This window comes from Triturus cristatus, chromosome 7 (assembly GCF_964204655.1).
Source record: "Triturus cristatus chromosome 7, aTriCri1.1, whole genome shotgun sequence".
NCBI lineage: Eukaryota > Metazoa > Chordata > Amphibia > Caudata > Salamandridae > Triturus > Triturus cristatus.
The window spans coordinates 1,142,850,983-1,142,874,329 of NC_140590.1; the positions used below are offsets into that span (position 1 = coordinate 1,142,850,983).

At 47.7% G+C, this 23,347-nt stretch overlaps 1 protein-coding gene across 1 annotated transcript in view; it reads left to right on the top strand.

Moving 5' to 3' along the window:
• Nucleotides 1–22,215, top strand: part of FAM193B (family with sequence similarity 193 member B) — a 198,626-nt gene extending 176,411 nt beyond the window's left edge. The window contains exon 10 of the mRNA XM_085618326.1: nt 20,354–22,215. Within this exon, the coding sequence (XP_085474452.1) occupies nt 20,354–20,450 (97 nt within the window). The 3' untranslated portion in view covers nt 20,451–22,215. The remainder of the gene's footprint in view (nt 1–20,353) is intronic.
• The last annotated feature ends 1,132 nt before the right edge of the window (nt 22,216–23,347 follow it).

The window sequence follows — 23,347 nt, forward strand, 5'->3', positions numbered from 1 at the left end:
CTTACAGCCAGAGCTGCAGACTGTGGAGCTGGGGAACCAGGTTAAAGTCTCTGCGTCTGCTCAGCATCCTGTGATTCTGGGCAAATCACATAATCTCCGCATGCCCACCATAAATGATTGTGCCCTTGTGCCACATAATCTCCCCGTGCAAACCAACATTGATTGTGTCCTTGTGTAGTAACTGGTGCTCACTTAAAGTGCCCCAATACCTTCGGGTTGAGTTTGCGCTATATAAATCTGCAACCAAAAAAATAATAGATGTGTGCTTGCACGTGCATACGCATATCTACGTATTACAAAAGGCATTTTGTTTTTGTTGTTTGAGTGCATACCTCAGTTTTTTCACATTTATCTGTAGGTGCCCTTCGTACTGCTCCTGAGTCCTGCTCCCATGCGCCCCTTGTACATCTCTCGTGTGCACGTTGGTGGCTTCCCTAGAGTCTGAGGCAGGCGTAGCTCTCGTGTCTCTGGTAGATACCATTCCCGAAGCCCCTGCGTGCCCTGTTGTGACTATTTGCCCTTCCCGTCGCTCCAGTAGACGCCCCCCGCACACGCAGAGCCCGCCCGGCCAGAGTGTGTGCTGCTCCCTATGCACACTAATGGAATGATTTACCTGGCCCCGCTCACAACAGAGGCGCAGTGCATGGCGGCCCTGAGTGTGTGAGCAGTAAATATTTAATGTTTTTTGGTCTCTCCCTGGCCTTTTCTGTCTTTTACCTGACCGAATATTTGGGTATTTTGACAGAAAACAGGTCTTCTCTGTTTGACAGATGCCCAGCCTCTGGGAGAAAAAGTCTAAAACTGACCCTCATTTGGTTTGTATTAACTGCCTTTCAAAGAGTCATGTTCATAAGTCTTGTCACCACTGCAGGAACTTCTCAAGACGCATCCTAAAGAACAGGGAGAAAATTAGCCTCAGTGGTACCCAAGAGCGAAGAAGTAAACAGATGCAGTTTGAAGGTGGGACCTTCGGGCAAGGAGGTGGGTCAGTCCTCTGCCAGGATCCTCATCTGTCTCTGGAGGGCTTGCCAGAAAGATGACGGTAGAAAAACACCACCTGTCCCAGTAGATGTCGAGAGGATTTATCTGCTCAACGGCTAGGAAGCGCAGTAGATCATTGTAGAGGCAAGGCGTATCGACCTAGGTGACCACACCATCAACATTCAGGCCTTGTTCGTGGTAGAAGATTCCTTCAATTACGTGCCCCCCACAAAGGTTGCCATCAAGGTCCAGATGGACATCGAGGTGACAAACGGTTGACAGCGAACTCTCAACATCATCAAGGCTGCAAGAAGCAAGAAAAAAGAGGCGACTTATTTATTAATCTCCAGATTCTGAGTATTCCAGAACATACTCCCTTTTCTTTATGGGTCGAACCATGTTCTTCAGCGCCTTCTCTTTCTCTTCCTCTTCCTCCAACACCTCCAGTGGTTCCAACACCAGCACCAGTCACTCCCACACACCGAGGCCCAGATCTCTGTCCATATCTCTGTCCATATCTCTGTCCATATCTCTGTCCATATCTCTGTCCATATCTCTGTCCATATCTCTGTCCATATATCGCCATCTTTCAAGCAGCCACAGTTCTAGCCCAAATCGCTCATCTTATTCCAGGCGCTTCCTCAATCGTCACCATTCCAGAAGGTCTCGGTCTAGACATCATACCACGAATACACTCCAACACTTTCAAATTCCTCACCTCCATGCAGATCACCGGTGGATGGTATCGCCACATTCCAAGAAGTCTTGGTGAGGGAAGTTGCAAAACCCAATATTGCTATGCCGGCTCCAACTCCTACAACATCAGTAATATTTGAGACACTTCAACACAGGTCAGCTTTAAGATCCTTGGTGCCACTAGTGCCAGTTGTCCTTGAACAGACTATGGATCCTTTCCTAACTCCTGCCTTGGTGAAATCAACTCCATCGAGGCTTCAAAATCAAAATATCACCGTCCCGAAACTAGATCCTGCCTTTCTCCGTACTGACCCATCGCCAGACTCGGTTATTGTGGTACCGGCAAAAATGCACCATTTCACTTTTTCAGTGCCTCCTGATAAGGAAAGTCAAAAGTTAGACTCAGTAGTTGGTCGTAAAGTTTGCAGCACTGCTGCAACCACGGTTAAAGCGGCTAGTGCAACTTCACTTCTCAGCAGGTGTGACAGGGCACTACGGGAATCCATGCAGCAGTTAGCGGAACATCTCCCCAGAGATAAACGGAAAGACTTCATGGAAATCCTAACTAAAGCATTAATGGTTTCCAACCTAATCAAAAGTGCTGCAGCAGACTCCTCCCGATTAGCAGCACATGAGTACTGCCATTGCGTCGCTTTGAGAAGACCTTCTTTGCTTTCTCTCACATCCTTCAAGCCATTGAATCTCTCATTCTCTGGTACTACCCTCTTCGGAAGCCACACTGGTGAAGAAATGGCGTGAATGAAAGCGTAAATGGTGACTCAAGGCAGTCAGCTTAGAGAGACCCAGAGAGCAGAGGAAAGTTTTCAAGTCCTACAAATGCTGTTTCTATTCTGAGGGTTCAGGGGCACCAACAACAGCATCAGTTACATTAGCAATGCCAACAAAAGCAGACTAGAGGAAGATCCACCCAGCAGCCTGGTCAAGGTGAGAACCACAGGATCAAACCATGAATTACTACTTTGCCCTCTTCTGTTAGCCTCTCCGGTGAGGGAAGGAATTTTTCGTTATCTGGCAGAGTGGCAAATCGTATCTCTAGACAACTGGGTTCTGAATATTGATCAAAATGAAATAGTCTCATTGACCAGTCCTCCACTGCCCATACCTCCGGAGCCACACAGTTTTCAACTCCCGTTGCAAACATCGAAAGTCCACATCTGATTACAAAAGCAGGCGGTGGAACCCATTTCTCACAAACTAGGGACAGGCAACTATTCCAGATACTTTCTGGTGAAGAAGAAAAACAAAAATGGTTTCAGACCTATTCCAGACCGTAAACCAGCTAACAGATGGATTTGGCAAGAAAAGTTCTGGATGACAGATTTACATCAGATCTATGCCCAAATATACCAGGGGGATAGGCCTTGTTCCATCGATCATCCGGATGCATGCTTTCATATTCCAATCACCAGAAAGCATCCGACATTAATGAGGTTTGTAGTGGGATAGGACCATTATCAGTACTTAGTACTTCCATTTTGCCTGAAGTCAGCACCCAGAACATTCTCCAAGTGCTTGGCAGTAGTTGCTGTCCATCTCAGGAAGCACAGAATATTCGTCTACCCATACCTAGAAGATTGGCTAACCAAGGCATCAACATCTCAGGAAGCTGAGCTTCATTACAACTGGACTTGCAATCTCCTCCAGATGTCGACCTCAGCAAGTCAACGCCTATCCCGGTTCAAACCTTACATTATCTGGGAGCCTCCATCGACACAATACAGGCAAGAGTGTCCTTCGGGGGAGAGACAATTGTCGATCCTTCAGAAGTGTCATTTTCTCATGAAAGCGCCTTACTCAACGGTGAGAACAGTATGGCCTCCTGCATCTTCCTCACAAAGAATGCCCAGCCCACATGCACCCTCTTCAGGAATGTTTTGAGGACCATTGGAGCCAACTGACCGGCATTTGGTAAGACAAAATAAAACTATCCCTTAATGCAAAGCTGTCCCTGGAATAATGGCGCTGCCCAACCAACCTGCTTCGAGGTATGCCATTTCATCTAGAGGTTCCTCCTCAAACAATAGTGATGGGTGCATCACTACTGGGATGGGGAGCCCACATGATCACCTCTAAATTTAGGGCAAGTGGTCACAGAGAGGGATGACCTATTAATCTCCTCTAACTACGTGCAGCCTATCTGGTGCTGAAGGAGCTATGCTAATCATTCAGATCAGTCCTTGCTTGTTCAGATGGACAATACAACCACCATGTACTACCTCAACAAGCAGGGAGAAACCCGGTCCAGGCCCCTGTCACACAAGCCCCAAGCAATCTGAAAATGGCTCATAGCCAGGGACATGACTATCACGGCAACTCACCTTCCAGGTGTCCAAATGTTCAGGCAAACTCTCTCAGCAGAGTTCTGCAAGAAAAGCACAAGCGTGTCTTACATGACGATGTACAAAACATTTTCAAACCGTGGGTCACTCAAGCCATCGACTGGTTCGCCACTTTAGAAAACAAAAAATGCCAAAGCTTTGACTCCAGGTACTTCCATCTGGGGACACTGGGGAATGCCCTATGGATCCACTGGTCTGGCATATTTTTCTACACCTTACTGCTGATTCCCTTGATCACGTCAGTCCTCATAATGCTGTCCCACTCGAGAACCAAGATGATCCTTATAGCTCCAGAGTGGCCACTTTACTGGTAGTACATGGACCATCTTCACTGGTCAGATCGTCCACATCTCAAGCTGTCATGCAGACCTGACCTGCTGATGAAGTTTGGAGGACAGATGGTCCATCCAGTGTCTCCTCTTTGAATTTGTCTTCATGGCTCCTGAGCTAGTGCAGTATGAAAACTTGAATCTGCCACACGACTGCATGAACACCCTCAAAGAGTATAAGTGGCCTTTAACACAATCCCCATATGCCTTCAAATGAAAGATTTTTCATGTGGTGTTCCTCTAAGAAAGTAGACCATACAATTTTCCCAGAAGATTTAATTCTTCCATAGTTACTACATTTGGCAAAATCTGGATTTTAATTTTCTTCTATAGTTGTTCTCTTGGCCGCTCTTGCTGCCTACATAAAATGTCCTTCACAAACTTCATTTTTCCAAAATGCCTGTGATCAAAGATTTTCTAGAAGGTTTGAAGATTTTCCCTCCCAATCAGTATCCTTCACCTCCCCAAGAACTCAATGTTGTCCTTTCAATACTTATGCAGGACCCTTTCTAACCCATTCACAAGGCATCTGTACAACATCTGTCATGGAAAACTGCTTTTCTCGTTGCGATCACATCAGTCCGTAGGGTTAGAGAGATCCAAGCATTATGCTTTCATGAACCATACACAGTTTTTCACTTTAGTGTTTGAGCACTCACCCGGAATTCTTCCCTACGGTTATTTTGAATTTCCATGTTAATCTGACCATATCATTACCAACGTTCTTTCAGAATCCCTCTGCTCCAGCTGAAAGATCTCGTCCTTCTATAGAAGTGAGAAAAGTCTTGAAGTTTTATCTTAAGACATGTGACCTCCGCAGTTCGAACCAATTCTTCATAAACTATGGTCCAGTCTGTACCGGATTATCCACTTCCATGCAGTCCAATTCCCGATGGATAGTTTCCTTTATCTTATTGTGCTATCAAAAAGCTAACTAGACCGTGTCAGCTAAACCTAAAGTGCACTCCACTAGAGGTAAATCGGCTACTGCTGCGTTATTGAGGAATATCTCTATATCGGATAGTTGCAAAACAGCCATGTGGAGATCTGTTCATACATTTACCAAGCACGGGTACCTAGATGTTAATGCTAGAGCAGATGCTCAAGTAGGACAGGCCTACCTGAGAAATCTATTTGCTTAAAGAGGTTACCTTAGTTCTTCCTCTGTTCTCAACCGCTGTTAGTAGGGATGAGCTTGCTGCTCTATTCATTGCTTATGACTATCAATGGAAACTACGAGGTAAGGAATAGTTTATCTGTAACTCCTGTTCTCTCGTAGGGGATTTTCCAATATAGTATTAAGCAACCCTCCCTCCTACTGCTTGGAGTGGAAAGAGGTAACCATGGGCCCTAATTATTCTCATGCATCGCTTCAAAAAGAACTGAAGCAACTGCCACCTGCTGAGCTGTCTCTATTTTTAACTCCTATAATGCCAGCCTATGGAGCTACACCTTCCTTAATCTTTTTTTTAAAGTTTTTTAAAAAAGTGTTTGTGAAAGAGATCTATGCTGTTATATTAAAACATCATAAAATTATACACATCCTTCCTCCTGACCCCTTTTTAAGTACAAGATGAAGAAGTGGGCCGTTGTAGCTTATTCCTATAGGCTGCATAATATTTTTCCTTCTTAAGTGACTGTCTGTCATCCTGACAAAAGGCGAAAATCTACTGTTGTGGAAAAGTGCTCTGGGGTCCCTGTACGAGGGCAGGACTATTAAGTGCTTATGACTATAATGGAAATCCCCCTACAAGAGAACAGGAGTTGCAGGTAACAAACTATTCCTTTCCCCCATTTGACCCATAACTTGCCGTATGTGTTTATATTTGTTTGCAGGCTTTGCAGAGCTTTGATCAAACAATAGTCCATTCCCGCAGCTCCAGTGCTGGCTATAAAAAATCACATTTTACCAAATTAAAGGCCAATTTCAGATCATTAAATGTTAAAAAGAGGTACTCTCCTTTGCCTTACATATTTTGTACAAATTAAGGATAGGCGCATGGCATGGTTGATCGTTCCAATACCCCTCCGTAGCTTATCTTTGGTCATATCAAACCCACTTGTGTGCCCTTATATATGATCCGTGATTGTTCCTGGGTCCATTATAGCTAGTGCTCCTGGTTTTATGGCATTTATTTTGTTGCCATTTCCAACAGTATTTATCCATATTAAGTTTTTACTCATTCTTTCTGTGTTTATCAATTTTTATTTTGTTTTTGGTGTATAAATTAAGCTGCAATGGCTTTAATTCCACATTTATTTGACAAATGTATACTCTATTTTGAATGCCCAACAGGTTTCAGCTATATACAGTATATCTGAAAACATTTGCATTGCAGAACAGCCTAAACAGCTGCATGTGTGTTTTGACCTCTGGGTTGAGACCGTGCAGATCTATTTTCAGTTCCAAATCCACTCTAACCGGCACCAGCATTGTTTTCAATCGTGTTCCCATTCTGCATATCGAGGAACAATTACCTGTCTGATCAACTAGCTTCTACTGCAGCCCCTCTAGGGCCTTGTCTTTACAAATTATTCAGCACCACGTCCTCTACAAATTGCCCTCCTGGGGATATAACGTATACTTTACCGTTTCTGCCCCGCTGCCACGCAAAATACCCACGGACCGACTCCCATCATTTATGTAACTTGTTTGTCACTGGAAAGCAGGAAAGCAGATTGCGAGGCCTGTTGAGCTTTATGCTACAAAAAGACTCTGATGAAGCACGCCGGATCTAAATGCAGCGGAGGGCCTCCCACGACACTCCCGACCTCTTCAGTCATGAAGACATTGGAGAAGAACAACCATAGGCGTCAGTAGCTTGGGAGAAAGCATTCTCCATCGAAGTTCAGAATCGGAGCATGAACAGAAGACTTTGAAATCACTGAAACCACAGCTGAGTATAAAGCAGTGAGTGCTATACCCCGTACCCTTCAGTCCCGAGTATAACACCATAAAAACATCCAACACCTCTATAAAAAAAAAAGGTATTTGGACCACATACTGGATTCGTCCTAACCAAGCCTGCTCCAACACCACCATCTAAATGAAAAATCGTCTTTTTGACGAGGTTGACCTGCCTACCCCACAACAGAAGAAGATGGACAAGGCTACCAGCCCTCTACCATCACCACCACCACTACCACCTGACTCACCAGCTCCAACAGTCTGAGGATCCCCAAAACATATTACCTTTGGGATCCCCTGGTGATTGCACAATTGGACAAAATGTGGGGGATGACACATTATGGTGCACCACCAGAAAGTGACCCTTGTGATGCATATGACGCATGACCCTCCAGCGGACACTAGCCCTGATTTATACCCAGCACGCCCCTCACTTCCTGATGATTCTACCACACACAAAGCGTTACTAGACAGGACCGATGCGTTCCATCGGGTGTAATCACACAAAGAACGTCTAGAAAAGGATTTTCTTTTTGAAACCTTAACACACGGGTACACAATACCTACCTATGTTGAAAGGGATTTTGTGTCACACAGACTTCTTCAAAGACCCCGAACGTGGCCTGTATTTTTTAACACCAAGGGTCAATGAAAAGTATAAGACCTCTCCCTTTATACCCTATTTTTACCAGAGAACATGTCCCATTGGACTTATTGGTGGTCAGCAGTGCTTGTAAAAAACTAAACTTGCAAGCGGAGTGGATAAAAGAGTATCTACACAATCAGCAAGCCATTGGCGTATCACCAGCTCTCAGGGTTTGCTTGCCAGTCAGGAGCATGCTCACTAGGATGAAGAGGCGCTTCTTCAACATTTCCCAGACGAGCACAGAAAAAGGGGGCAGGAACTTTTCACAGAGGGCAAACTTATCTCCAACACTTCTCAGGTGTGCCCTAGATTCAACCAACACAGCGGCACGAATTATCACAACAATCATCCTACTACACCTCCATGCTTGGGTATGTATTTTAGGCTTTAAGCCAGAGGTACATCAAAGCGGCTTAAATATCCCTTTTCACAAAGAGCATCTTTTGGCCACAAGTTGATGAGGCCCTACAAAAAATAAAACCTAGACATGGAAACTGCGAAAGCCATGGGAGACCTGCATACACCTTCACCTCGAGACTACTTTCGTCACTCCAAAACGACACCATTGGAAGCCTCTACTTCATATCAACAAGGTCAGTCAGTATTCCTCCCCCAGACGTTAATGCAGGGCTCATATAGGGCCACCAGTGCTAAAGTAGTGGCAAAGGTGCTTCCCCATGTGGGGGAACACCCGTAAACACCCAGTGACTTTCCTCACCTTCCTACTGACTACATAACCCCTGTGGGGGAGGGGGCGTCTACAACACTTTCTACACAATTTGCAATCAATAACATCAGGCTAGTGGGTGTTGGGCATTATTCAACATGGCTATTTTCTGGAGCTCATTACCACACCTCCCAACATACCACCTCACACCCACAGGTTATCACTGGAACATCAAACACTGCTCAAACAGGAAGTTCAAGCTCTTCTTCTCAAAGGAGCTATAGAACCTGTCCCTCTACAACCTCAAGAATCAGGAGTATACTCCCTACACTTCCTATACACAAAAAGGACAAATCTCTTAAGCCCTATTCTAGATCTAAGGCCCGAAGCCACTACATCTTGTCAGAGCACGTTCATATGATCACACTTAAAGATGTGATTCCACTCCTTCAACAAGGCAACGTTCTCGCCGCCCTTGGTCTAAAAAACGTCTTTTTCCATATTCCAATACACCCAGCTCATCGCAAATACCTCAGGTTTGTGATAGCAGGAAAAGATTACCAATTCAAACTCTTACCCTTTGGGCTCACTACTGCACCACGAGTATTCACCAGCTGTTTAGAAGTATTAGCAGCACATCTGTGCAGACAAAACATCCATATTTTTCCTTTTCTGGACGACTGACTCATCAAAGCTAGCGCTCCTCATCTGTTCCAGCAACACACACAAGCTATCATAGATCTCCTTCACCAACTGGGATTCAGTGTCAATCTCAGAAAATCTTACCTTCAGCCTCAGCAAATACAACCATATCTGGGGGCAATCCGAAACACAAACATAGGATTAGCATATTCCCATACAACCAGAATTCAAAATATGAAAACATTGATATCCCCATTTCAAATCAATCAGCAACTCACAGTAAGACTTGTCATGAGGCTCATAGACATGGTGGCATCCTGTATTGCCATAGTACCCCATGCTAGACTTCACATGCGTCCATTACAAGAATGCCTAGCACAACTGTGGTCTTAGTCACAGGGTCAATTTGAAGACCTAGTGTTGATAAACAGCAGCACACAGTGCAGTGGTGGTACATCAACAACCTCTTAACAGGGCAGTCTTTTATAGTCCCTGTTCCCCACATCACTCTGTGCGCACTTACAAGATCTCACAGTCCAGGGCCACTGGGTTTCCAAGCACCAGAATCTTCACATCAATTACCTAGAGCTTCAAGCTGTTTACCTAGCATTTAAAACCTTCCTACCTCACCTCTAGTCTAGACAGATAATTCAACAACCATATACTATCTACAAAAGCAGGAGGGGTGGGGCGGGGCACATTCTTCAGCGTTCAGGCTTAGCTGAGACCATTTGGTGTTGGGCTGTATATCGCAACATTAATCTTGTTAGCGGAGCACCTTCTGGGGACAGACAATGACTTTGCTGACCTCAGCAGAATGAAGCAACAAGTCCACGCATGGGAACTCCACCCCCCAAGTCCACCAAATGGTGATATTCACAAATAGATCTGTTCCAACTGCAGACAACGCAAAATGCCCATACTTTGCCTCCAGCTTCCCACACCCCCTATCCAAGGGCAATGTTCTATGTATAAATTGGTCCGGCATATTTGCCTATGCTTTTCCCACTTCTCCCTCTCCTTCCTGGTTCAGAAACTCAGGAAAACATCTTGCACTACTATCAGTAGCCCGCACATTGGCCCGCAAGCCATGGCACTACTAGTTCTCTCAGCAGTTCGCCACCAGAAGCTCCCCAACAGGTTGGACCTTCTCACTCAGAACTGTGGAGAAATCGGGCACCCTAACTTCAAAACACTAAACCTAGGGATATAACTCCTGAGGTCCTAGAATTCGGACATCTCAATCTTCCACAACCATGACCATTCTCAAAGAAGTACGTAGACCCACCACCAGTGCCTGCTATGCATCCAGATGGAAAAGATTTGTGTTTTACTGCCACAATAAACCAACCAATCCATTCAGTGTCACTATACGAAACATCTGTTACTTGCTGCATTTACAGCACTCTGACCTCACTTTCACATCCATTCGATTACACCTTGCAGCAGTGGTTGCCTAGCTCTAAAACTTACAACACCTGTCATTCAAAGTACCTTATAGTAAGGCGTTCATGGAAGTGCTTAAATGGGTGATTCCACCTCTGATGCTGCCTGTGCCCTCATGGAATCTTAACATTGTCCAAACAAGCATTTGCAATGCACTAGGTCCGCATTTACGAGAGTTTGACCTAAACTCTCGCAAATGCGAGACCTATTGCATTGCAAACATTTAACCTAAAAAACCTATCCCTCATATGCATATCTATAAGTGTACCGCACGGTGTTTGACTAATACGGTACTCTTAAATAGCTGCCGTTGATAATGTGTAGACAATCTGAAAGAAACTCGTTAGTTAGATTCCTCACCTTAGAATATCCCCAGGCGTCAGGCTGGATCCGGAAAGATTTTTGTAGCAATACCCCTTGCGCGTCGCTAGGCGTCGTCTGCGGCTCCGCGTCCGTCGTTGGCGTCGTGCGGCGGAATGACGTCGTCGGAGTACTTAGACGCCGCCCTCGCGCGCTGACGTCAGTTCTTCTTTTTTCCGCGCCAGTAAGCGCCGATCCGGGAAGAGCTTACCCCTAGTCACTGTTTGACTAACTTTTTGACCTCCTTTGGTTACTCGACTCGACATCTGGTGCTGGTAGGATGCCTGGATTCAAGCATTGTGACGCCTGTCACCGACTGATGTAGGTAACGGATCACCATCGCCGGTGCCTGTACTGCCTGGGGGCCGACCATGACGCAGAGTCGTGCCCTGACTGTCAGGCCTTGACGTCGAAGGCTAGGCAGGAGCGGTCCCGTAAGCTACTCGAGCTTCGACACTCGGGTCCCGGCCCAGGAGGAGGTCCAAGGACCGTTTGCGGAGCCGCAGCCATCGACATCGCTCGTCGGGATCTTCGGGTAAGTCCCGTCACTCCAAACATTCTAAGAAGTCCAAGCTGCGTCCTCGCTCTTCGGACTCCCCTTGCCGGTCGCGCGACCCGGCCGAGGGTCCGGGTGGATCCACCCCCGCGGCTCCGTCGGACCCGCAGGAGCCGCGCTCGTACCCATACCCTCCGGTCCCTGGGACTGACGCGACTCCGGCGGAGGTCAGTGCCTTCCTCTCGGCAATGAGGAATCTGGCTCCGCCGTCGACGCCTGCCTGCGCGCCTTCGGGCCCCGCAGGGTTGACTGGGCGACCTCGCGTGCCGGCGGCTCCGTCACCGTCGAGGGCTCCAGCGCCGCAGGTCCCCGAGGGATCCAGGCCTGGATCTCTGCCGGCGCCGGTCGACCTCACGACGCCTCCTCTGCCGACACCGGTTCCGCCCCAGACGCCGTCGAGCCTCAGTTTAGCCCTATTCCGGACCGGCGCCGATGGGTGACCGCTTCATCCACCGTCCGGCTCCGATCATTCCTCCTGTCTACCTGGAATCTGATGATGAGGGCGACTGGGAGGGGTCTCAAGACCCTCTGGCCGAACAGGCCCAATTGTCTCAGGACTGGGCAGAGGAATTGGGGGACGCCAGCGGTTTGGATACCTCTCAAGACGCTGGATTCAGCTCTCCTCCGACTGTGGCCTCGGAGGAAGGTTCAGCCTTTTCTGTGGTGCTGCGCAAGGCGGCCGAAGCCCTGGGGCTCGAGTTGCCTGCTGTGGCTGGGAGAACTAACGTCCTCACCGAGGTCCTTCAACCAACAGCAAGCTCCACTGAGCCTCTGCTGCAGTTTAATGAGGCCCTCATTGACCTTCTCCAGGGCACTTGGTCCAAGCCCTCCACAGTCCCTCCTGTGGACAGGAACGTTGCCCGGCGCCACCGCCCTTCTCTGGGCGACCCCACATTCCTCTCCCACCACCCCACCCCCGAGAGCCTGGTTATCCAGGCCTCAACCTCCCAATCCTCCTTCCCGTCCGTTCCTCCGTAAAGGGAATCCAAGAGGTTGGAGCAGTTTGGCAAGAAACTGTTCTCGTCCCTGAGTTTGGGACTGCTGTCTTTAAATACCGCTTGCCTTTTGGACCGTTACTCCCACTCGCTGTGGGATGCGGTGGAGGACGTGCTGCCCTTGTGCCCGGAGGAGGCCCGGGAGCGACTCACCCAAGCACTTGCTAACGGGCGAGATGCAGCGCGGCACACCATTAGATGTGGACTAGACACCACGGACTCGCTGGGTCGGGCAATTTCCAACACGGTGGCGCTTCGGCGTCACGCCTGGCTGAGGTCCACGTCGTTTTCAGGGGATGTCCAAAGCTCCCTCATGGACATGCCCTTTGATGGCACTCGCCTTTTTGGCTTTCACGTCCGCCCAGCCACCGGCCGCACAACCAACCTGCACGCGGCCGCGGACGTGGTTTCCGCCGAGGCGGTTCTGGAGGACAACGTGCCGGTCAGTTCACATCCACCCCGGCAACATCCGCCTCAATGCCTCCTAGTCCGAGCTTTCAGGCCCATTCAACGCCAGTGGGGGGCAGAGTTCGTCATCACCTGCTCTACTGGCGCTCCATCACTTCGGACAGGTGGGTGCTGCAAATCGTCCGAAGGGGCTACTCCCTCCCCTTCGAGACGACCCCTCCAGCCATGCCACTGGAGAACCACCGTATGTCGGGGGATCATTTGCATCTTCTCCGGGAGGAGGTTTCGGCCCTCTTGGCCAAAGAGGCCGTCGAGCGCGTTCCTGGTCCAGAAGTAGGTCGTGGTTGCTATTCCCACTACTTTCTGGTTCCCAAGAAGGGCAAAGGGGGCCTACGCCCGATCTTGGATCTCAGAAGCGTGAACGCCTTCCTCCGGAAGGAACGGCTCAAGATGCTCACTTTAGCTCAGGTTCTTGCTGCCCTAGACCCTGGAGACTGGATGGTAGCGTTGGACTTGCAGGACGCTTATTTCCACATCCCCGTCCTGCCGGCCCACCGGCATTACCTGCGGTTCACGGTGGGTCAGGAGCACTTTCAGTTCACCGTGCTCCCCTTCGGCCTCACCAGTGCCCCTCGGGTGTTCACGAAAGTGATGGCGGTGGTCGCAGCTCATCTGCGCAGATCAGGGGTCCCTGTCTTCCCCCTATCTCGACGACTGGCTGTTGAAGGCGGGCTCGCCCAGCAAGTCGTCTCCCACCTCCAGACTACGGCAGACCTCCTGCATTCGCTAGGGTTCTCCATCAGTGTGCCGAAGTCGCACCTGAGTCCCTCCCAAAAGCTCCTTTTCATAGGGGCGGTTCTCGATTCGGCGCAGTTCCGGGTCTATCCGCCGGAACAGCGGGTCCTGGACATTCGAGCCCTGATTCCCATCTTCCGGCCTCTGTCCTGGATTTCGGTCAGGTTGGTGCTGCGGCTTCTGGGGCTGATGGCCTCCTGCATCCTGTTAGTACCTCACGCCAGATGGCGGATGCGGGCTCTGCAGTGGGACCTGAAGTTTCAGTGGGCCCAGCATCGAGGCAACCTGTCCGACCACGTCTTGATCTCGGAGGCCACTGCGAAACAGCTGCAGTGGTGGCTCACGAATCGCGATTGGGTCAGCGGCAGATCCCTCTCCCTTCCCCAACCGGAGCATGTGGTAGTGACGGATGTGTCCCTCCTGGGATGGGGGGGGCCATATGGGAGAGGCGGAGATCAGAGGACTCTGGTCTCCGGCGGAGACTCGGCTCCATATCAATCTTTTGGAGCTGAGGGCGATCCGACTTGCACTGAAAGCCTTCCTTCCCTCTGTCCGGGGAAGTGTCGTGCAGGTGTTCACAGACAACACCACCGCCATGTGGTATTGCAACAAACAGGGCGGGGTGGGGTCGTGGACCCTTTGTCAGGAGGCCCTGCGCCTCTGGACATGGCTGGAACACCAGGGCATCACCCTAGTGGTTCAACATCTGGCGGGCTCTCTAAACGCCAGAGCGGACGAACTCAGCCGCCGGTGCATGATGGATCACGAATGGCGTCTGAACTCGGACGTGGCGCATGATCTTTCTGCAGTGGGGAGAGCCTTGGTTAGATATATTCGCCACCTAAGAGAACACGCAATGTCAGCAGTTCTGCGCGTTGGAGTTTCCAAGGCGGCACTCGCTCGGAGACGCTTTTCGTCGCAAATGGAATTGCGGTCTATTGTACGCCTTTTCGCCTTTACCACTTCTGCCCAGAGTGCTGAAGAAGATCAGGCGCGACCGGGCCCAAGTCATCTTGGTGGCTCCGGATTGGGCACGAAGGTACTGGTATCCCGAGCTACTCAGTATGTCCATCGATCCCCCGATACGACTGCCTCTTCAGGAGGATCTTCTGTCGCAGCAGCAGGGGACGGTCCTCCACCCGAACCTGTCCAGCCTCCACCTACATGCGTGGAGATTGAGCGGCGGCAGTTGATGCCATTTGACTTGCCTCCTGAAGTCTGTGACGTCATTCTGGCAGCCAGGCGTCCCTCCACAAAGACGGTATACGCCTGCCGGTGGAACAAATTTGTGGCATGGTGCACAGCAAAGGCTGTGGATCCCCTTTCTGCCCCTCTTTCTGAGGTTCTCCTCTTTCTTCTTTCTTTGGCCCAGCAGGGCTCTGCTCTGGGCACCTTGAAAGGTTATCTTGCTGCTATCTCTGCCTTCCTTCGTCTTCCTGATCAGCCTTCTCTTTTCAAGTCCCCTGTTTCACGCTTGTCAAGGGCATTACTCATATGTACCCTCCTGTTCCTTTCGTAATGCCTCAGTTGGACTTAAACCTTGTTTTCTGATGTGCGCTCCCTTTGAGCCCCTTCATAACTGTCCCATCCGTCTTTTGACTTTGAAAACTGCTTTCTTGGTAGCAATCGCCACCGCTAGGCAGGTGGGCGAGCTCCAGGCTTTGTCATCCAAGCCTCCCTTCCTTTCAGTTCATCCGGACAAAGTTGTCCTCCGGACACGTCCTTCTTTCCTGCCTAAAGTCGTGACTCCCTTTCACATCGGGCAATCTGTCACGCTGCCCACCTTCTTTCCGCCTCCGCATCCTTCAAAAGATGAAGAGAAGCTTCACCGTCTGGACCCAAAACGTGCGCTGTCCTTTTATTTGGACCGCACAAGACAGTTCCGGGTGGACGACCAACTTTTTGTTGGGTACATTGGGGCTAAGAAGGGTAAAGCTGTACACAAGCGGACCATCTCTCGGTGGGTCGTGTTGTGTATTAAGACCTGCTATTCTTTGGCGAAAAAGGTTCCTCCTGTTGAGCCCATTCTACTCGGGCCACGGCGGCCACGACTGCACTGGGACGGGGAGTCCCCTTGCAAGACATCTGTCAGGCGGCGACATGGGCTTCGCTGCACACGTTTGCGAGACATTACTGCCTGGACAGCCAAGTCCGGAGGGATGGCCACTTTGGCCGTTCTGTTCTCCAGGACTTTCTGGTGTGATCTTGGTTCGCAGACCCACCACCGGGGTTGGTATTGCTGGGGTATCTATTCTAAGGTGAGGAATCTAACTAACGTGTTTCTTTCAGATGAACAAGTTACTTACCTTCGGTAACGATGTATCTGTAAGAAACATTAGTTAGTTAGATTCCTCACCGACCCACCCAGCCTCCCCGTTCTGCGAACCGACATCTAGGGTTAAGGTTCTCCCTTTCAGGGCCCTAGATTTTTTGGCACCAGTGTCTGTCTCTTGAATGGCTCAGCGTCCCTGGCGCGGAAAGCTATGTACAAGAACTGACGTCAGCGCGCGAGGGCGGCGTCTAAGTACTCCGACGTCATTCCGGCGCACGACGCCAACGACGGATGCGGAGCCGCAGACGACGCCTAGCGACACGCAAGGGGTATTGCTACAAAAATCTTTCCGGATCCAGCCTGACGCCTGGGGATATTCTAAGGTGAGGAATCTAACTAACTAATGTTTCTTACAGATACATCGTTACCGAAGGTAAGTAACTTGTTCTACAACACTGCAAAACAAATCTTGCAATATATCAGAATCTATTCATCCTTCTACCCTTGCTTAAAATAATGCAGCAACCATTTCTGCATTCAGGTAAACCATAATGGCAGCATTAAAGCATAAAAATAGTACATTTGCACTAAATGCAAACTACAGTGCTGAGAGACTGCACGAAGCAAATAAAGAATGTAGTGGCAACATTTGCAGTGCATTGCAGATAAAGAAAGCTGAATCACAGAGCACACCCGGTACACACTGCTCTGAAAGAGCACACCGACAACAGTGCTCTGCACTGCATCCTCGCAATGTGTACTTCAATTACAACAAAATTCTAGTGATGCACACAGATCTGTAACCCCAGCATGGAAGAAGACCGTAGCAAACATCTAATTGTGCCGTCTGCAAACTTTGCAGATATTGATACCTGGAACTGCTGAGACAGAGTGAATATCAACAGCTGTGTAACGTACAAAGACAGTACCTATGCAGCAGCTGGTCTACTGATTTGTCCCCATGCAAATGTAAAGTATCCCCACTGAGTACACGATCAAACATTAAACAATGGCAATGTACAAACTTTGCCCTGCAGATGTACAGATCTGTCAGAGCACACAGACAACAGCTGCACGGTATTGGTGCTTCAACTGACATTAGATATACAGTTCTGGCGCATACACACTGTAAACGCACAATTACTGTAAAGAAAACAAATACAGGTTTGGCCCGAAACACAAACCGCGCAAGCATAGACAGTCTGCCAACGGAAACACTGTCTCAGCAACTTGGCCAGATGCACAATCATAATGCACAAAGAGTAGAAGTTTAGTATGGCACATCGTCGTGGTCCCTCACTGAAATGAGCTGCTCTCTTGCACACCTTAAAGACTGTTACGAACGTCTCATAAGCTACATCGATGCACAATGTTGACTCGGGCACAATGTTGAACTGTCCTGGTGCCTTCAGACTACTCAACCTACAGAGTCCATACAACCGTCCTGCTGGCCTTCCCGCAGAGAATGACTACCTCGAACTGACAGTCATTTGGCCATCAGCTGCCGTGCAAACCCTACCTTCCCAGCACCTGCGGTGACGGTACAAGAAGCTGGTGGAAGGGAACGGGTGTGGACGACATTAAAGTGAAACTGCGGCATGGGGGCTTTGACAAATAAGCATCTATTTGTCAAGTTGATAAATGCTGTTTTTTGTTAAAGCACCCCATGACGCGCTTTCACTTTAATAGCAGCCGCACACCTATCTTTAGACGAAGCTTGTCTAAAGAAAGGGGGGCGAACTCCATTAAAGGTGAAAGCGCCATCTGCGCGGTAGTAAACAAAATAACTAAATAAGCGCGTCCGCTATACTTAAAGCTAACCGCGCTGCTAAAATAAAGAAATGCAGCCACTATAGTTAAAGCGGACCTCCATTAATAATTAAATTAAAAGCGTCCATACATTAGATGTCAAAAGAGCCATCATGTACCACATTGACAGAATAAAAAACTAGAAAAAACAAAACCACTTTTGGTAGCCTTCTCAGCACCACAAAAAGGAAAGCTTATATCCAAATCAGGAATCACCAGATGTATAGTTAAGTGAATTCAAATTTGTTACATTAAAGCCAAAAGAACTTTACCAACCCCCCCCCCCCACACACACACACACACACACACAAAGCAGTTACATGGTCCACACCACACACCTTAACGAAGCGTTATTGTCTGGATGTTCCAGCACGCCAACAAGATAATGTTACGTACACTCTTTCAAACAACTGCAACACCCACAGGTTAGCCACCGCTTTCAGGAGCACTGCTTTACAGTTTATGAAAAGCAGGTGTATCTCCAGCTACACATGCCTTGAACAGATTGTTACTTACCCTGTAAGCATCTGTTTTTTGCATGTAGTGCCGTACATTCATACGCACCCACCCTCCTTCCCGGACACCTGTGGCCGTTGCAGTTTCCTTTACCTCTGTTGCTACGCATGGACGTCTCTTTACTACACTTAAGTTACACTCCAGTCCCACCTGCCTGCAGGAAAACAATCTCTACAATGGAGTCGATGCCCTTGTGCATTATCACCAAGAGGAGTCAATCGATCTTGTGACCCGAAAGGCTTCTTAGAAAAAAAATAACTGGCACACATCCGGATCCAACACTAGATGGCAGGATTATACAAACATGTGACTCTACAGCACTGCATGCAGCGACGGATGCTTACAAGGTAAGTAACATAATCCTTATTAAACATCATCCAAATACCATAAAAAGCGAAGTGCCCAAGGCTTCATTTTTTTTGTCTTTTCACTGGTAAACCCTGATGGGAAGTTTTGAATGGGGCTGAAAGAAGACTAAAGATCCTTCTCCACGGGAATTAATACTCTTTCAGACAATGGCAGTGTTTCTTTGCATGTGACATGTATGCCTCATTTAGGTAAAATGTATAGGATAGCTGAATACGTAATGCTAAATGTTTTCTATAAACGTTGCTTTTTGGGTCGTTAATCCAAAGGACGGTGATGTTCAACTAAGTCCTTCTTTGCCTTATGTTTCATTGAAGCCTGGCTTATACCAGTGCTTTCACCACTGCCCTGCATTTTCTCTTTTGTGGTATTTTCCCGGTGGATGAGAACAGATGTGAAGAATACACAAAGGACCTTTTAGCAAGTCTGATAACCATGGTAATGTTCACCCTTGTATCAACAAAATAGGGACGAAGGGGAAAGTTTAACGAGGTCCAATGTACATACCCCGTCAAGTAGTAAATGCAAAAAGGTACAGAGTTCCTCTAACAAAGACAAGAAGGGGGAGAGAGCAATGTATTGTCATATGTCAAGGGAAAAAGGTAGACCTGGCTGTCAATGACGCAGGTCGAAACGGGTAAATGGGGGAAGGGAAGGGAAAACCTTGTTGGGACTAGGGCTCTCACACACCCAGCAAGCTAGGTGTCATGCTTCATCATTTGAGCCTGCCCCTCGACAGATCGGCGCTGCAATATCTGACGGGCACCCAATAATGGGGCTCTTTGGCGGGGATCTTTTCTTCCTGCCGGTGGGTGCAGTGGGGGTAAGGGGCCCTAGTGTGTGTAGATGTGAGTGATAAATATGTGAATATAAAATAGGTACTGTTAGTCCACAAGCAAAGAGTTTGTATTATGGTGGTAAACAGCCTAAGTAAAATTAGGTTGAGGTGGGTATTGAAACTAGTGGTTTATGTAGCTAGTTATGCAAACACTACTCTCAAAGAGATCAACATGTTTCATGCCATGGTAGCCATTGGAGTCCGCATATGCCGCCGGCCACTGCTTCAAGAATTCCTTGATAGCAATACATGTTACCTTGCTGAAACTGGTTAGGTATGTAGATTCTTCACGTACCCTCTACTGTAGATAGTACTTTACACAGATCCTGAGGAAGTGCCCTGACCATTTAGGCTACCATGGCATGAAACATGTTGATCTCTTTGAGAGTAGGGCTTGCATAGTACTCCTTGGTGGGTAAATGGTGCCTTTAGTGCCATTGGTCCAGCCATGCTGGTTTCACAGCCTCTATCCCACTACAGTGTATCTACCGTAGACTTGGATTAGAAGTGATGCAATATTTTTGTTGTAAGTTTCCTATACAGTTGCTCAGAACTATTCCCTCGCGTTGCTGGGTTTATCGCAGTTCGACATCACTTTTGAGGTGCAAACTCTTGCTCCAGGCAAAATAACTGGCAAACTTGCTTTTTACAGAAACTCAAGTTAATAAAACGTTCCTTCCAGTTTCTATCTACCTGGAACTGCATACCCCAGAGAGAGGGACTGACCATTTTTCTATTTTTTTTTTTCTCGCCCCTGCCTCAGATTTTGCCTGGACTCCGCAAAGCAGACGCGACAGAAAGTGGCCGTGAACTGGACCAACTTCACCCTGAAGAGACCTGCCTCCAGCCTAGCTCAGTGACTCCTGCAAGAGCACCTGGATGCAGCGGGGGAAAGGGCGAGACTGACTCTCCTTGTCTTACTTCTCATTCCCAGACACCCCAGACTCTTGTACAGCCACAGTCATCCGCTTCACTGTAGACTGGAAAGTCCCTGTCCACTCCACACCCATTTTTGCCCCCCCCCCCTTATATTTTAATATTATGTGGGGTTGCTTGCACACAATTTGCTTCCTGAAGGGTTAGCGTTAGAATGCAGCTTCACTAAAAGCACTTGCTCAGTTTTTCATTTATCCCTCGCAACTCTTCCCTTCCTCCTCCTCTCCCTCCAAGAGCTGTAGGCACAGTGGTAAATACGAACACATCCACTGACAGCATACATTTTAAATTTTGTGTATTTTAAAGTTTGTTTTGATGTGGGTATTTCCAAGAGATACCTCTCTGCCTGTCTCAGTTTTTATGTATAGATCCTCCTTTTCAAACCTTGGGTGTCTCTTCGTAATCCATGCTCTCCCAATGTGAGTCCCCCCTTTCATTCTGTGCACACTCAAAACTTTGCTTCGACTAGCAGACGGCGAGGGGCTGTGTCCATTTTTTGGCTCTTTTGCTTTACAGGTCGATCCTTAGTGAGCTTTACAATAAGTAATGCTGGATAGCTGAAGAGGGGAGTCTATAGCTTTTAACTAAGTTCTTGCCAGTCGAGCAGTTCAGTGCTTCTTTTTGTCTCAAGCCTAATGACTTCTCTCATTGCCTTCTCCTGCAGCACACCTAGGAGGTTTCCTGGAAGTTGCCAGATGAGCTCCGTTTCCTTCAGTCTTGAATCTTGCATTCTTTGTGCCCCATTTTCTTTGCATCCTACACCCACTCATGCCTCATTGTACTGTATCTTGCACTGGATGTCTTGTCTTCTCTGTGCTTTTGCCTTCTTGTGTGCTTTCCTGTTATAAGGTTAGTTCCAGTTCTTTTCCCTTCATTCGTCTCCTACATAATGCCCCTCTTACTTCCTTACTGCGCCTTTAGGTCCACTGCCCTGTTACCATTCTGTTTATTCCTGCCTCCCTGTATATTGCGGCTTATCCCTCCCTCTGCCTTCCTTCTCTTCTCCTTGCTTTAGTATTTTGCTGCATAGCTTCTCATCCAATTTGCTTCCAAGCCTCACATTGCCCCTGTGCTTTTGTTTCCTGAGCCTCTCATTTTAATATTACCTTCATCCTGTTTTTATTCCTAAAGATTTTCTCACCCATGACTGTCAGTTTTTAGCACTTGACATGGGCTAGGTTCACGGGCATTCGGTTATCTGTGTGTGGGTATTGCTGCTGCTGCCGCCCTCTATGGGGTGAGAAGGGAGGGTGTTGCCTTTGCATCGGATTTCCTGTGTGAGAAGGGAACTTGATCTGCGTCGTCCCCTGTACTTTTTACCTTACTTTCCCCACCACTTCCCTTGATCGCCCTTGCCACACAGTTCCTGACATGCATCAATGTATTTACCATTTGCTATATCTTTTATGAACCAAAATAATGATTTGTATTGAGCTATGAAAACAGAAATGAAATAATGTTTTTTTAACTTGATTGCTGGTGCTACCCAGGCTCTTGGGTCGGACTCGGGCTTGATGGAGTTCCGCTGACCCCCTTCGTACATGGAATGTAGGTTTTTATTGCCGTTCTGTGTTAGCCAAATGTATATTGGCTTTGCTGTGTTTTTTTATTTTATTTTTATTAATATTATTTACTTTTGATACTGTGAAAGTCTTTCCTTCTGAAAGATAAAATGACATTTGAAACACCGGTGAAGAGGGTTTTATTCTACCATCAGTACACTTTAACTTTATGTGGAGGGATGACATGGAATGCACAGGTTTGATCAAGTGAAAAGACAGGTACCAAAAGATGACAGAAAAGAAGAGTGAATTACTGATTTCACAAAAGTGAAAGGAAATAGGCAAGGGAGGGGCTTAAATAAAATGTACTCCTGGCAGTGACTTGCGAGCCTTGGTACTCAGCACATCTCTTTAGACTGCTACATTTGCAGGTCATGAGCAACGCCTAGTTGAGTCAAATGGATGTTACCATTCTTTGCTTTCTGGTGGCCATTCTATTCCGTTACTCTCTCTCCTTCCCCAGCAACCCTTTTAGTTAACCGTATTTGGCCACATATTATGCATGCATCTATGATGGCTTTTATTGCTCCTCTGGAGCACATCACTTCAAACAATGTGATTTAAACAAGAATCAAAACTTGTGCTCATGTAGACACGCTGTGAATCTAGTGTTGGGTTTGGCATGGTACAACTTGCTTTTTTAACTTGATGAAGAGCTTACGGTTTCAAGGTGACTCGTGATCCCATCCCCAGAAACCAAAACCCAAGACATACTCCACCTTAAGTTATGTATTTTTCCACAATCGTGTTTGGGCTTGTTTGAGTGCTACTATAATTAACTTCACAAAGAGATTTTCGTCTTCAAAACCTAGTGTAGTCGACAGCACAGCTGGAGGGAAGCGTCAAACAGCGTGCCAGGGAAGATTTCACTGAGCCTAGGGTTTGGTTGCATGACAGTGGTCTGTTTAGTCATGGAAATACTCCCTTCAGCAATTCGAAATTCCCTTGTTTGGACTAGGCCTGTAACTTGTTTGTAAAGGTTCCATGACAATACTTTATATTCGGCAAGTAGGCCTCCAGGGTCTAAAAAAATACCTTCCAGTACTGAAGGCATAGACTATAGTTGCATTACACCTTAATTTAGCCCCCAGAATTATTTAGATTTTTTCCCCCCAGATTTGTGTGGTGGAGGAAAACCTCAAAGGTTATGAATGAAAGAATTGGGGAAGCCATTGGGTATTGTCGGTGTGGGCATGGAGCAGTTGGCCACCACTGCCCTGGAGAGTTTTCGGAAAACAAAATATCTCTAGAACCAGTTC